This window comes from Schistocerca gregaria, chromosome 8 (assembly GCF_023897955.1).
Source record: "Schistocerca gregaria isolate iqSchGreg1 chromosome 8, iqSchGreg1.2, whole genome shotgun sequence".
In the NCBI taxonomy this organism is placed as follows: domain Eukaryota; kingdom Metazoa; phylum Arthropoda; class Insecta; order Orthoptera; family Acrididae; genus Schistocerca; species Schistocerca gregaria.
Window position 1 is genome coordinate 89,132,883 of NC_064927.1, and position 15,950 is coordinate 89,148,832.

The following is a 15,950-nucleotide window of genomic DNA, read 5'->3' on the forward strand; positions in this document are numbered from 1 at the left end:
GCGACTCCAAGGCTATCGGCCACCTGTCTCTGTCCCTGGGCTTTCGCTGAATGGAGCAGTGTGCACCGACTCTGACACGATTGCGGACCGGTTAGCCGAGCATTTTGCTCAGTGTTCCACGTCAACGAACTACCCGTTGGCCTTCCGCTCCCGGAAAGAGCGGTTGGAAAGTCGGAGGCTTTCCTTTCACACGCGCCACGCGGAGTCGTACAATGCTCCTTTCAGCGAATGGGAATTCCAGAGCGCACTTTCTGCTTGCCCTGATACGGCTCCTGGACCAGACCGCATTCACAGCCAGATGCTGAAACACCTCTCAGTGCCTTGCCAGCGACGCCTCCTAGATCTTTTCAATCGCGTCTGGGTCGAGGGTGTTTTCCCGTCTCAATGGCGGGAAAGCATAGTCCTCCCCGTATTGAAACCTGGCAAGAACCCGCTGGAGGTGGACAGCTATCGCCCCATAAGCCTCACCAACGTTCCTTGCAAGTTGCTGGAACGTATGGTGAGCCGGAGGTTGAGTTGGCTCCTCGAGTCTCGGGGCCTTCTGGCTCCGTCTCAGGGTGGGTTCCGTAAAGGCCGCTCTGCCGTCGATAATCTGGTCTCCCTGGAGTCTGCCATCCGTACAGCCTTTGCGCGCCGCCAACATCTGGTTGCCGTCTTCTTCGACATGCGGAAGGCATACGATACGACTTGGCGCCATCACATCCTGGCCACACTTCATGGGTGGGGCCTTAGGGGCCCGCTCCCGATTTTTATTCAGAATTTTCTTTCGTATCGTTCCTTCCGCGTGCAAGTAGCTGCGTCACATAGTTCCTCCCGGGTCCAGGAGAACGGGGTCCCACAGGGGTCTGTCCTCAGTGTGTCCCTGTTTTTAATTGCCATCAATGGGCTCGTTGAGGCGGTGGGGTCGTCCGTCGCGGCTTCTTTATATGCGGACGACTTCTGCCTATATTACAGCTCCAGTGGCATCGCCGCTGCTGAACGGCAGCTGCAAGGTGCCATCCGCAAGGCGCAGTCATGGGCTGTAACGCACGGCTTCCAGTTTTCGGCCGCGAAGACCTGCGTTATGCATTTCTGCCGGCGTCGCACGGTTCACCCTGAGCCGCGCCTTTACCTTGACGGTGAACCTCTTGCTGTGGTCGCGACGCATCGGTTCTTGGGACTGGTGTTCGATACCCGGTTGACTTGGCTGCCCCATATTAGGCAGCTGAAGCAAACATGCTGGCGGCACTTAAACGCTCTCCGTTGCTTAAGCCACACCAGGTGGGGTGCCGACCGGTCCACCCTCCTCCACCTATATCAAGCGCTGATCCAGTCCCGCCTTGATTATGGGTGTGTGGCGTACGGTTCTGCCTCGCCTTCAGCATTGCGATTGCTGGATCCCATACACCACTGCGGGATCCGCCTCGCCACGGGAGCGTTCCGGACAAGCCCCGTCGACAGCATACTCGTGGAGGCTGGTGTCCCTCCATTGCGGTTCCGGCGTGACCGCCTTCTGGCCGCCTACGCCGCACACGTTTATAGCATGCCAGGGCATCCAAACTACCGTCTCCTGTTCCCGCGCTCGATCGTCCATGTTCCGGACAGGCGGCCCCGGTCAGGGTGTCCCATTGCGGTTCGCCTCCAGGACCTTCTCCGTGGCCTTGACTTTTTTCCTCTGCCACCTGTTTTCCGGGCCAATCTCCGTCTGCCCCCGTGGAGTGTGCCCCGACCGTGCCTTCGGCTCGACTTGGCACAGGGTCCGAAGGTCTCAGTGCCTCCGGAGGCCCTCCGCCGCCGCTTTCTTTCCATCCTGGCAGAGTTTCCGAACGCGGCGGTGGCCTACACCGACGGTTCGGTGGTCTCTGGCCACACTGGTTACGCTCTCACTCTATGGGATTATTGTGAGCAACGGTCATTGGCAGCTGGCTCCAGTGTATACACTGCCGAGTTGGTTGCCATCTATCGTGCCCTAGAGTTTCTCCGCTCCCGCTCAGGTGAGTCCTTTGTCATCTGTAGTGACTCCCTGAGCGGTTTACGAGCTCTGGACCAGTGTTTCCCTCGTTCCCGTCTGGTGATGGCCATCCAGGAGTCCCTCCATACTCTCGTCCGTTGCGGCCGCTCTGTCACCTTTGTTTGGTCCCCGGGTCACGTCGGCATCCCGGGTAACGAGCGGGTTGACGAACTGGCGAAACAGGCGGTCAGTTCCCCGGCCATGGAGATCGGTCTTTTAGAGAGTGACGTCCGATCCGTATTGCGGCAGAAGGTCCTTGCTGCTTGGCATGATGAGTGGCGCACCCTGCCCTCTCCCAACAAACTTCGGGCAGTCAAGGAGACAACCAGTGTGTGGCGCTCCTCCATGCGGGGGTCTCGCAAGGACGCTGTCGTCCTCTGCCGGCTCCGCATAGGACATACCCGGCTCACGCACGCGTATCTCTTGTGCCGTGACGACCCGCCTCTCTGTCGCTGCGGATTGGCCCTGACCGTGGTGCACGTCTTACTAGACTGCCCACTTTTAACTGCCCTCAGGCAGACGTTCGCGCTGCCTGATACACTCCCTGCTCTTTTAACCGATGACTCTACTATGGCTGACTTAGTTCTCCGTTTTATTCGAGCAGGGGGTTTTTATCATTCAATATGAGAGTCCCTTTTTATTTTTTTTAGTGTCGACTGTGGCTTTTGGCCTGGGGTTTTAGTTTGTGGTGTTTTAATGTGTCCCTTGGTTGTTGGCCTTTCCAGTTTTATTTTCATGGTCGGCCAATGACCGTCGCACTCTGTGTGTCTTTTAATCTCTTTTCTCTGGTCTTCGTCTATGTCTTTCTTGTACTGTGTCGTCCCTTGTCGTCTCCGTTATGTGTTTATTGCTTGTTGAACTTTTCTTCGTGTATTATTATGGTCGTGGAACATGGGACCGATGACCTAAGTAGTCTGGTCCCTTTAACCCCCACAAACCAACCAACCAAACACGTCAAACGTGACCTGTGCTTGACACACACATCAAACAGCACCGTACACGGTTAAATATTTGACGAAATGCGTGATCGTTTACGGGGTCTTGATGGTGGACGCTGGGCTTGTGTTGCAGCGTGGCGATGGACAACCTGGGGTTCGAGCCGATGGAGGCGGAGCCGCGGGGTCCAGCGGCTTCTCCTTCTCCCTCTCCTGCTGCTGCAGCTGCAGCTGCGGCTGCGGCTGCAGCCCAGTCGGTGGTTCGGCTGCGGGTGGAGGGCATGACGTGCCAGTCGTGTGTACGCACCGTGCAGGGCCGGCTCGCGCAGCTGCCGGGCGTCATCTCCGCGCAGGTAGGACACACTCTCATCTCCCATATCGTCGTCGTCCTTAACCCACACTTCCCTCCTCCTCCCCCCGTTTTTCATCATCTTCCTGGTTCTTATTCACTCATTTGTTCGGCATTTACAGAGGCATAGTGTATTAAGTAAAATATTTTGGTTGCTCTATACTGAGCACGACGTTCTTTACGTACACTGAGACGACAAAAGTCATGAGATATGGCTATGCACATATACAGACGACAGTAGAATTGCGTTCAATGCAAGAAGCTATTATAGTAACAGCAGACAAAGCGAACCCTGGATTGTTACTCAACAGGAAGAATTATGTTGAAAAAGTACTAAACTTTTTTGGGGAGAATGGTATCTGTGCAGTTAGGTTCGATCCTACGTTGGCGTACGGTAAAGCCCTTGCGATGCAGCTTGACGATTATCAATATACCGAGTGATCAAAATGTCAGTATAAATTTGAAAACTTAATAAACCAGGGAATAATGTAGATAGAGAGGTAAAAATTGACACATATGCTTTGAATGACTTGGGGATTTTATTAGAACAAAAAAAAGTTCACAAAATGTCCGACAGATCTCTTGCGCGCGTCGTTTCGTGATGATCGTGTGCTCAGCCGCCACTTTCGTCATGCTTGGCCTCCCAGCTCCTAAGACATCAGTCATTGCGATTATTGGCTTTGGGGTTACCTGAAGTCGCAAATGTATCGTGATCGACCGACATCTCTAGGAATGCTGAAAGACAACATCCGACGCCAATGCCTCACCATAACTCCGGACATGCTTTACAGTGCTGTTCACAACATTATTCCTCGACTGCAGCTGTTGTTGAGGAATGATGGTGGACATATTTCCTGTAAAGAAGATCATCTTTTCTTTGTCCTACTTTGTTATGCTAATCATTGCTATTCTGATCAGATGAAGCGCCATCTCTCGAATAATTCTGAACTTTTGTATTTTTTGGTTCTAATAAAACCCCATGTCATCCCAAGCATGTATGTCAATTTGTACCTCTCTATCTACATTATTCCGTGATTAATTCAGTTTTCAAATTAATACTGACTTTTTGATGACCCGGTATATATATTGTGTGATCAAAAGCATCCGGACACCCCAAAAGCATACGTTTTTCATATTAGGTGCATGATACTTTCACCTACTGCCAGGTACTCCATATCGGCGACCTCAGTAGTCATTAACATCGTGAGAGCAGAATGGGGCGCTCCGCGGAACTCTCGAACTTCGTCAGGTGATTGGATGTCACATGACTCATACGTCTGTACGGCAGATTTCCACGGTGCTAAACATTCCTACATCCTCTGTTTCGGATGTGATGTTTTTGATGTGGTCTTTAGTCCTGAGACTGGTTTGATGCAACTCTCCATGCTATTCTATCCTGTGCAAGCTTCTTCATCTCCCAGTAACTCTTCCAACCTACATCCTTCTGAATCTGCTTGGTGTATTCATCTCTTGGTCTCCCTCTACGATTTTTACCCTCCACGCTGCCCTCCAATACTAAATTGATGATCCCTTGATGCTTAAGAACATGTCCTACCAATCTATCCATTCTTCTAGTCAAGTTGTGCCACAAACTTCTCTTCTCCCAATCCTATTCAATACCTCTTCATTAGTTATGTGATCTACCCATCTAATCTTCAGCATTCTTCTGTAGCACCATATTTCGAAAGCTTCTATTCTCTTCTTGTCTAAACTATTTATCGTCCATGTTTCACTTCCATACATGGCTTCACTCCATACAAATACTTCCAGAAACGACTTCCTGGCACTTAAATCTATACTCGATGTTAACAAATTTCTCTTCTTCAGAAACGCTTTCCTTGCCATTGCCATACATTTTATATCCTCTCTACTTCGACCATCATCAATTATTTTGCTCCCCAAATAGCAAAACTCCTTTACTACGTTAAGTGTCTCATTTGCTATTCTAATTCCCTCAACATCACCCGATGTGATACTCAAGTGAAAACATGAAGGGACAAAAGCGTGCAGTCCGATCTCGTCTGTTGACTGACAGAGACCGCTGATAGTTGAAGTGGGTGGTAATGTGTAACAGGCAGACATCTATCCAGACCATCACACAGGAATTTGCAAACTGCATCAGGGTCCACTGCAAGTACTACGACAATTAGGCAGGAGGTGAGAAAACTTGGATTTCACCGTGGAGTGGCTGCTCATAAGCCACACATCACGCTGGTAAATGCCAAACGACGCCTCGCGTCGTGTAAGGAGCATAAACATTGGACGTTTGAACAGTGTCAAAACGGTGTGTGGAGTGACGAATAAACGGTACACAATGTGGCGATCCGATGGCAGGGTGTGGGTACGGTGAATGCCCGGTGAACGTCGTCTGCCAGCGTGTTTATTGCCAACAGTAAAATTCGGAGGTGGTGGTGTTATGGTGTGGTCGTGTTTTTCATGGAGAGGGCTTACATCCCTTGTTTTGCGTGGCGCTATCACAGCACAGGCCTACATTGATGTTTTAAGCACCTTCTTCCCACTGTTGAAGAGCAATTCGGGGATGGCGATTGTACCTTTCAACACGATTGAGCATCTGTTCATAAGGCACGGCCTGTGGTGGAGTGGTTACACGACAATAACATCCCTGTACAGGACTGGCCTGCACAGATTCCTGACCTCAATCATATAGAACACCTTCGGGATGTCTTGGAAAGCCGACTTCGTCCCAGGCCTCACCAACCGACATCGATACCCCTCCTCCGTGCAGTACGGTCTGTCATTCCCCAAGAAACCTTCCAGCACCCGATTGAAGGTATGCCTGCAAGAGTGGCAGCTCTTATGAAGGCTAAGGGTGGGCCAACACCATATTGAATTCCAGCATTACCGATGGAGGACGCCACGAACTTGTAAGTCGTTTTCAGCCAGGTGTCCGGATACTTTGGATCACACAGTGCAGTTCCTCTGAATGAAAGTGATGCACGCCCGAACTCCTGTTCTTCGCGCACACGTTCAAACTCACACTCTGGTCTTCCTGTCCGCGTCATCGTTAACGGAATCGGAAACCCAGCATATCATGCCTCAGTTTTTACTCGGTGTGTTGAACGGTAGAGTTACGTTTATTGACTCATATTCGTTACAGAACATGAAATATCTAGTCGAGTTGCTCCAAAACTGTTAATTTCCGGATGGTTATATTCTTCTTTAACTTGATATAAAAAATCTATGTATTAATGTTCGTTTTATAGAAACGACTGGTATTGTGCGGGATTCCCTGCTCAATAAATCGTCTGTCATCAGTGAGGGAGTGGATGAGATAATCTCCCTTCTGGAGTTACTTTCTTTAAGTAACTATTTTTCATTTGATAACAATATTTATAAGCAAGCTTGTGGCCTAGCTACGGGGAGTTCTCCAAGGCTTTCTCCACGATGTATTTGTAAGCAATCTCTAAACCGTTATTTTCCCCTGTAACTGCTTCGAACTACCAGATCCTTTTTATAGAAGCTATCGGTGACATATTGACAACAGCCAAGAAGTGGATATTAATGCCCTTTTACCCTCGAATTAAACAGTTTTCCCCTTAAATTGCATTTTACCCATGAAGCCATGGATCAGAAGTGTCTGCTCTCCAAATGGTTAATAATAAGATATGTTTTGGTATTTATAGGAAACATACCGCTACCTCTTCAGTAATTCACTCTAAAAAGCTTACCTTATACTGTCACAGGTAGGGTGCGCTGATGTAAAGTCGGCAATTGCTCGAATGTTTGAAGTTCCACTCACTGTGGAATCTATTGGAAAATAAATTATCAACCTCTCGTATGTAGCACACGAAAATGTTTTTAGTGCATCTTTGGTCTCTCGTTTATACAGCGAATATCACGAGTAAAGGTAAAATCAAAAAGTTCACAGCCACAAACGATTGGCGCTGATGTGCGTTATCTATCTCCTTTTTGGACCCATTTTGTTATGACTTGGTCAAACTGTTTTAGGAACACTGAGGTACAAGCTGCGTTCTCCAGAAATGTGGGAACACAGTTCCTGCTTCCTCACAATGAGGAACCCAAGCCTTTCCCCTCTTCGATACCCGGAGTATATAAAATTAACTGTCTTGGTTGTGACGCACACTATATCGGCCAAACGGAGACGTCCTTTATATCTCTTTATATCTTATTTCAATGAGCATCCTTTTTTTTAACAAAACAGGCCAACTTAAAAAAAAATATGCTCCCTTCGCGCAGCGTTTTAAGTCATCGCGTACCAAACATGATTTCGATATTTTGCATGTTGCACAAAAAGCTAAGAAGGTAACATCCTCGATGAATCTGAAATTTCGAAAAGTCTGTTTTAAGAACACAGGCCTGCTCAACGAACAACTGACCTTTCATAACCAGGGCTAGTTTGAGGCTATGATGTTACTTTTTAAATAAATGTCTAGCAACACGTGGCTTTGGTCTATACATTTATATGCTTTAGTTGTGTTTCCTTGTTTTTATTTGATATATAAGTATACCGTTACTCTGTAAACACATTTTCTGCTTTCCCGTCTGGCGACTCCACCTACTACAGTACCGGTAATTTTGATTCATAGTTGTATTGTAGGAGGAGACGTAAACGCTTGCCATAAAAACGCTTCACAACCGTGGCTAATGTTGTAAACATGCCCTGCGTTTTGTTAAGAGCGAATACGCGTATCACATGTAATATGGGACTCTTGTACGATTTTATTCTTAAATTACTCACATGCTCTCTGAGCCAACGTCTCTTAACCTTCAATAGTTCTTCCTCTTTCTCCAAACTCTCATCGAGACATATTTTTATTTATTTCCGTAGGTGGATGTGTCCTGTGTGTTTTATTGGACGACGTCTGTTTTTGGTGATTGTGCGACGTTCTATACTGTTGTCAGTAGTCCTAGAGTATTTTTACCCGGTAGATGACGTGCCATTTTTGGTAATTGTAGACTTGCCAGTGATCCTAGAGTGTTTTTACCCAGCGAGTTAGTCTTTGGTTACGCTCTTTACACAAATCAGGCGGTAGTTTAACTGGTAATGTAGATTTGTAGCTGATTTCTGGCTCATAAATTTGCACTGAGGAAACTTGTTTTTCCCCCAGATTTTTGTTAATGTGTCTGTGACAGTGAAACGCGTCACAAATTAAATAAATAAAAAAGCATTTGGCAAACGAGACTCTCCCCATTCTTTCTTGAACATCTCTCAGGACGTTGCTGTACCATGAGCCGAAAGATGCAATGGTGAGATTTTCAAGATATAAATGGACGTGATTCTAGCCGCACTACAGCAATTAAGCCTTTGAACACAGAATGCTAGTTGGAGCTACACGCAAGGGACATTATGTTGCGAAAATTTCGAGATTCACACTGTCAGTACCAGTACCAAGAATACTAAATTCCAGACATTACCTCTCACCAAGGACAACGTTGTGCCCAACGGCCTTCACTTAACGACCGAGAGCAGCGGCGTTCGCATAGAGTTGTCAGTACTAACAGACAAGCAACACTGCGTGAAATAACCACAGAACTCTATGAGGGACGTACGACGAACGTATCCGTTTTGACAGTGCGGCTAAATGTGACTTTTTTGGCTGTGGCAACAGGCGACCGATGCGATTGCCTTTCCCAACAACAAAACATCACCTGCAGCGCCTCTTCTGGGCTCATGACCATATCGGTTGGACGCTAAACGACTGGAAGACCGTGGCCTGATCAGATGAGTCTCAGTTTCAGAGCTGAAGGTAGGATTCGAGTGTAGCGCAGACCACACGAAGGCATGGACCAAGTTGTCAACAAGGCACTGTGCAAACTGGTGGTGCCTCCGTAACGGCGTGGGCTGTGATGACTTGGAATGTACTGGATCCTCTGGTCCAACTGAACTCATCATTGACTGGAAATGGTTATGTTCGGCAACTTGGAGACGATTTGCAGCCAAACAACGATGGAATTTTTATGGATAAGAATGCGCCATGTCACTGGACGATAGCTGATCGTGGTTGGTTTGGAGAACATTCTGTCCTATTCGAGCGAATGATTTGGTGCCCCAGATCGCCCCATATCAATCCCATCGAAAATTTATGGGAGGTAATCGGGAGGTCATTCCGTGCACAAAATCCTGCACCGGCCACAATTCGGCAAGTATGGACGGCTGTAGAGGCAGCACGGCTCAGTGTAGCTGCAGGGGACTTCCAGCGACTTGTGAGCCCACGCCACGTTGAGTTACGTCGGGCAAAATGTGTTCCGACACGATATTAGGAGGTAGCCCGTGACTTCTGTCACGTCTGTGTATATTCTTATGATATTATACAGTATTATATATATTCCTGAGCCAGTCTGTGGCTGTCGCAGAGTTTGTGTACGTCCTCCGCATCACCGTCACACCCATGCCCTTATGCAGGGGACTTACAACTTCTTGTTGACTCCGTGTACGAGCTATTTAGTGAATGTCCCGTACTCACACTCAGGACTTCCCAAGAGGCCCAATTGCCTGAGTAGTTGCTTACTCCCAACGCTCGTCCTGACACAGTTCAGGGTTGTCCACAATTTGCTCGGGAGCTTAAATCGGTTTCCTTGCTATTCTTCGCCAGTTTTTCATAGAGGTGACATGAGGTCTGTTTATACGTGCTAGGTCTTGGTGCGTAGGGAGTTCTGTCAAGGATTTCTCTCTATGATCTGATGACGTAACTGTCGTTGCGTAATTTCAGGGGACTCTGTGTTTGCTAGGAGGAGGAGCCGGGTACATGGGGTGCCCATAAGTGTTCCACAGATGTTCTCCGTCGTCTCTTTTAGTTGAACGTCCACATTAGTTACATGTGCACGTTTCATTCAGGCTGTCGAAGAGCATTCAGCCACACAAGGGCTAATGCTGAAGTCCTCAGTGTGCTCCCAAAACAACGCCATGTCGTTCAGGTAGTTTCGACAGAATAACATTACGGGATTTCAGTTTCTGTTTTGTGTCTTCTAGGCGTGAGTTAGACGTTAGACTGCGAACGAATTTCCAAGTATTTAGGCTTATTCTCATGCGAGATACGCTGGCCATTCATCGATAGTTGCAATTTCCTATTTGTGTCGCTATTCTTCAGGTGCTTTGTAGTACTGGTCGTTTCGTTACGGTTTAGTTGTAAATTCCACTTGGAGTAGTGAGCAGTAGGTCCAAGTCTACATTCATCATTTTGTCGAGGTCATTAAAATTTTTACTTTTTTTATAGGCGATGGCCAAGTCATTCGCGTACGCGAATTTCCGTGATATTGTGTCTGTCATTACCAGAAGCCGGGTGTGCTGTGAACACGACCTCGTGCACATCAGGTTCAAAAATGGTTCAAATGGCTGTGAACACCATGGGACTCAACTTCTGATGTCATCTGTCCCCTAGAACTTAGAACTACTTAAACCTACCTAACCTAAGGACATCACACGCATCCATGCCCGAGGCAGGATTCGAACCTGCGACCGTAGCGGTCTCCCGGTTCCAGACTGTAGCGCCTAGAACCGCTCGGCCACACCGGCCGGCGCACATCAGGTGTTCCGTGGGTATGCACATTAGACTGATGGCGAGTCTATCACCCCAGATCATGTAAATGATAGATTACGCCGATGAAATAGGGCTACTTGAAAAATCAACTGCCGGCAATGTCGGAAAACTTTATTTGCTAAATTCCTGAACTCATCAGGGGCCTCGCCTGTTGTTTATGGTTGATGGACGTGGGCAGTTCAATCGGGTAATTTACTTTAATGGGTGCTGAATAATAGTTTGTTGTGGTAAAATAGTATTTATTTAAACAATACTCAAAAGTTACTCAAGACATATAAACATCGAAGTTCTGAAACAAGTCGAAAATGAATTTACATAATGAAAATGAGACAGTGATAAGAGAATGAATGGTTGCTAGGGTCGCCACCAGGATTATGTAGGACAATTGAAACAGTTGAGATGGTGCCAGACATGTGAAGGACGTGAATTGAGTTTTTTAACTGTGACTGCAACACTTCAAAATCACACAGAGAAGGCAAGAATTCCAACAGAATACACGACAGGTAAGTGAATAAAGGGAGAGATCACAAAGAAACATCACTTAGCGGGGGATAACGAAACGAAACATGAGTGGTTACGAAAAAAAAAATCTCCTTTGAAGTAAGAAATAGATTGCAGAAAAACTTGTATGCAAGTGCGTCAAGCGCTTGGAACAAATTAGGACGACTAAGAAATAGATGCAAGGAATGAACTCTGCTCCTCAATGTATCGCGATTTCCGAAGTCCAGAGTGTGCCTTGCAAATGCGATCTTAAAGGCAGTGGCACTGAAGTGGTTGCCAACGCTGGGGTGCGCCGAACTGCGCTCGCTGTGTAGTGAAACGACGTAAGTTTTGTATTAATGATTTTCTTTTGACATATGACCATGCGCAGGCTTCGTCACCTACGTCAGTTACAAAACACTTCAAAATTATTTAAATTCTTTTTAAAGTTGTCTCTGAGTGGTTCTTGAACGAAACTGTAATTAAAACATCATCATTTGAGTCGTATGCGCAGAATTACGTCACTCAGTCCAATTGGTTTGCGCATACTTTTTTCAATTTAGATGTCGTTTGTTTCTTCTCAGAAATTATATTAATGCAAGTTATCTGCTTTAATAAATATTAAAACCACATTGAATAAACTTTTAAGACTCAAACTCGCGATGAACATTGTCAAAGATTAATAATCTTGTCAAATAAATCAGTAATACTTCTTCCTTAATATAATTATTCATAAATAAATTCTCGGAACACGTATTTAAACTTTTGTAGTATACACTAGTTTATTATCTTCCTATATACTACATATAGACGTGGACATGAGCCTTGACAAGATAGAACTGAACATTTACAACATGATCAAAATATCCACGGGTGTACTGCCGGTCTATAGTGTCCAACGGGCACAATATTTCGGCGATCAAACATGTCGCCATCATCAGGTGAACTGACGGACTGAGCTCCTGTGAACGCGCCGGCACGGAGATCCGTACGCTATGGCTGCACAGGGAGAACTGTTCCTCAGTTCGTCAGTTCACCTGATGATGGCGACATGTTTGATCGCCGAAATATTGTGCCCGTTGGACACTATAGACCGGCAGTACACCCGTGGATATTTTGATTATCAAATACGCCGGGAGAAACTCAAGAATCACATTTACAACATGATTAAACTTTCTATGACGTCATTGTTGTAGAAACATTACAAATTCTTATTTTTTCAGTTTTTAGAAGCACGACGCAACAACTCGGTTTCAGGATCTTCTGTTGCTCTTTGGCCGTCGACCCGCGACGTATAGTGGCCAGCAATTTTATCTCTGGTCCCGGTAGTGAAGATGCTGTCTCCGTTCGTTGCGCAGCCCTCTCCGTACATGAAACATAAAAATAAATACAAAACTTAATAATAATTCACAAACATAACAAATATTACAAAATACATAACCAAAACACTAAATTAAACTTATATTCACTTGCAAACTCGGCTGACACTGGTGGATGGGTGACGCTTCAATTTCGCGTCCCACTACAGCTGGAACGGTTGCTGGGCTGAGCTGATGTGATGTGACTGCGAATCGCAGATCTCATCGTCCTCCCGATTACTCATCAAAGTGAAACTTCGAAGACGCGGCAGAAGCAGGAAGCCGGAAAAAACACGTAGTAGCGCACAGTCCAGAGTGGCCTCACCGAGTAGGAGTTCGAATCAGAATACCCCGACACCAATGCTAATACCATTACGAAAAAAAACCTCTGAATATTGGTAGCCTTCGTTCAGACCTCGGCAAGTCAGAGCGCACAGTCCTTTCCAGCCAGTCCCTCAGACGGCTTAAGAGCTCTTCCAGTCAGGAATCTGGAAATCCGTTCCCTAGCTCTCACGGTAAACTTAAAATATATACGCCATTGAGATATGTGTGTGTGGTAATTGGAGAAGAGCGTCGCCCTCTTCACACCTCCAGACATGTTTCTTGGGAATTCTGGAAGTTTTGTTGGGCCTCACACATCGAACCCACGAGAAAGGCAAAGTCTGGAAATTGCGGTCACACGAGTGGCTGTACGTATATTTTGCCTGAGGAATCGTGTCTGGAGACCACAGACAGCAGGATAATGGCAAGTAGATAGCCGAGGACTCCTCCCGCACTTTATTTACAAAGCAGAGTTCTCGCCCCCCTTCCACCAGTGGTTTCCCGTTCCGCTATTGAGGACACCAGTCTTATGTTCCGCCGCTCATTGTCCACGGGATCTCAACTGTCAGGGTAATCCCCGAAAAGGTTCGTCCGACCCTCCATGTAGCCCACTAGCGTGAGACCCTGCACTGTAAATGACCGGCTGCTCTTCCAGAAGGTGCAAAAGTTCCTCTTGTTTCCGCCCCAACGCAAAGCAGTTTCCTTGACCAGGAGGAGGTGCATTAAATGAGAAAAAAAACCACTAGAATGAAATGTTACATTACGTACAGAGGCGGCGTGGGTTACCTGCTACATGCTAGCCCCTAGCCACTCATGTAACACGCAATACGGGAGGAAAGTTGACAAATAAAACTGAATAGGGAGGTAAATGATGCAAGAGTGTCTCGTATGCAAATTCAGTGTGCAAATAGGATAAAATGTGAGGAAAAAGGCTTGTAGCAGGCCACCGCCGCCTTACAGCATGTCGGCGATATATAGGTTGAAAAGAATGGGTGCTAAGTGCCGAACCCTGTGACAGACCATTATTCAGAACCGTACTCTTGCTGTTCATGTTATGCAGTGAAACCTTGATTTTTCTGTCCGTTAACGTGTTTTTGAGTAAGGTGTAAGTCAGTTCGCATTTGATGATTCTAGTTGGCTTAAGCAGTAGTCCCTCTGCCCATACAGTATCGTAATTCCGCTTACTCATAATGCCAACTTTAAGAGCACAACAAGGGACACCAATGATACCTCCAAACTTTTGTACCAGTCGTCTGTTATTTCACGCTGCCTGACAAAATAATTGTAGGACGCAGAAGACATGGTCGGACGTCGATGTAACTTGGTACTGGGGTTTTCGCAGGTCTCCCGTATTTTAGAAGTCTCGCGTATTTTACCCACGTTCCCTGCGGTCTCCCGTATTTTCGACAAGTCTCCCGTATTTTAGTCAGCTGATGTTCTTGTAGTATTTCCTTGCTCATTCATAATGCTTTATTTATTTATTTATTTATTTATGCTAACATTTCTGTTTCATTCAAAGATTATGGTTCCCAAATCAACAATCGACATTCCAGTTTATCGTCTGTGAATATTCTCTTTCGTGTGGGCAAGTTTGAAGCTTCTGTGACCAATTTTCCGTCTTGTGCTTTGGCAGCGTGCAGATCACATTTCAGTGTGCAGTTTGTATTGTAGTTGGTACATCTAAATAATCTTGGGCTAGGAAAGGAGCGACTAGGCTCACTCACATAAACCACCGAAGGAGAACGCTCACAATATGTCTCACCGTTTCTGCCCCATGGGAAAATCTTTTTTTTTTGTGGTATCAGTAAAACATAGCACGCTAATGCTTTTCGTTCTTTGTGCAAAAGGGAACACAGAGTAGTAAATGGAGGGGCAGGAGATCAGTGGAAGGTAAAGAAATAATTTATCATGTTGGTAAACTGATAGAATTCGACAATTGCATTAAATTTGTGAGTTAGATCCTAGGTCTGGGCCTATATTAACAAAGTTAAAGCATTTATGAAAGACTGTAAGATAAAGCAAACTATTAAGATTAAATCGTTAACTTTTGTAGTGCACAGAATCAAAGAACGAAATGTAAAGAGAACAGGTAGTATCCCTAATTTTTAAATACCGGCAGCACATCACCATCCAGTGACAAAATCGTGCCCGCTGAAGTAATTGATGTGTGCCACAGTGTGAAGCATAATTCATGCTACAACAGTGGGGAAACAGTTATTATTTGAATAGACTTTTGTGTACAGTTGTTTATAGCGCTCTACTGAAGATGAAACATGGCGATAATGCCACCATAGGACTATTTTGGCTATCATTTCCGAAATCTCCCCTATTTTTACTTTGGAAACCTGGAAATCCAACATCGTACACACCATCGGCAGGCATTCAAGTGATGAGAATCGTAATTCCTTGTGAGAGAACGATCACCATTTTGCGTTTCTGTTGTTCGTGTTACGTGGTGTTAACTGGCTTCGTAAGGTGTGTAAGGGGACATCCACAAACTACATGAGCTCAAAATGAAGGGGAAGAGATCTGGCAGAATATCACCAAACCTTAATTAAAGAGGCTGAGGGCAATGGAAATCTCACGTCAGCTTTTTAATACAAGGACTATACATTATTAAAACGGATAACATTTTTTGTGTAATTAATCCCGAGCATAGACAATATTAAAGTGGCCACAAATCGTTATGACCTCTCTGAACTGAACGCTTTACACCAATGCTTACACTGGATTCTTCGATCTGAAACAAGTACCGCACAAGTGTCAGATTTCATTCTCTAGGAGTTCTCTGCTGTGCCGGTCGAAATCACCGTGTGTCGATATTCTGCAGTACATATAAAGCCGATGTTATTGTGTTCAACCTGAATTTGTGTCGAAATTTTCATATGCGTAAGTTCAGCGAAGTGCCGGCAAATCTAAACACATGTACGAGCAAGAAGTTAATCGTTTGTGGTAGGAAACTAATCCGAATGTCATCGACAAGAATTCTCTTAGCGA

The 15,950-nt window shown here is 46.0% G+C and overlaps 1 protein-coding gene across 8 annotated transcripts in view; it reads left to right on the plus strand.

Annotated features, from left to right (window-relative positions):
* LOC126285025 (copper-transporting ATPase 1) overlaps positions 1-15,950 on the plus strand; it is a 535,387-nt gene that overhangs the window by 214,140 nt on the left and 305,297 nt on the right. For all 8 annotated transcript variants that reach the window (XM_049984341.1, XM_049984343.1, XM_049984345.1 and 5 more), the window contains one exon: positions 3,062-3,278. In XM_049984341.1, coding sequence (XP_049840298.1) covers positions 3,062-3,278 — 217 coding nt within the window. The remainder of the gene's footprint in view (positions 1-3,061; positions 3,279-15,950) is intronic.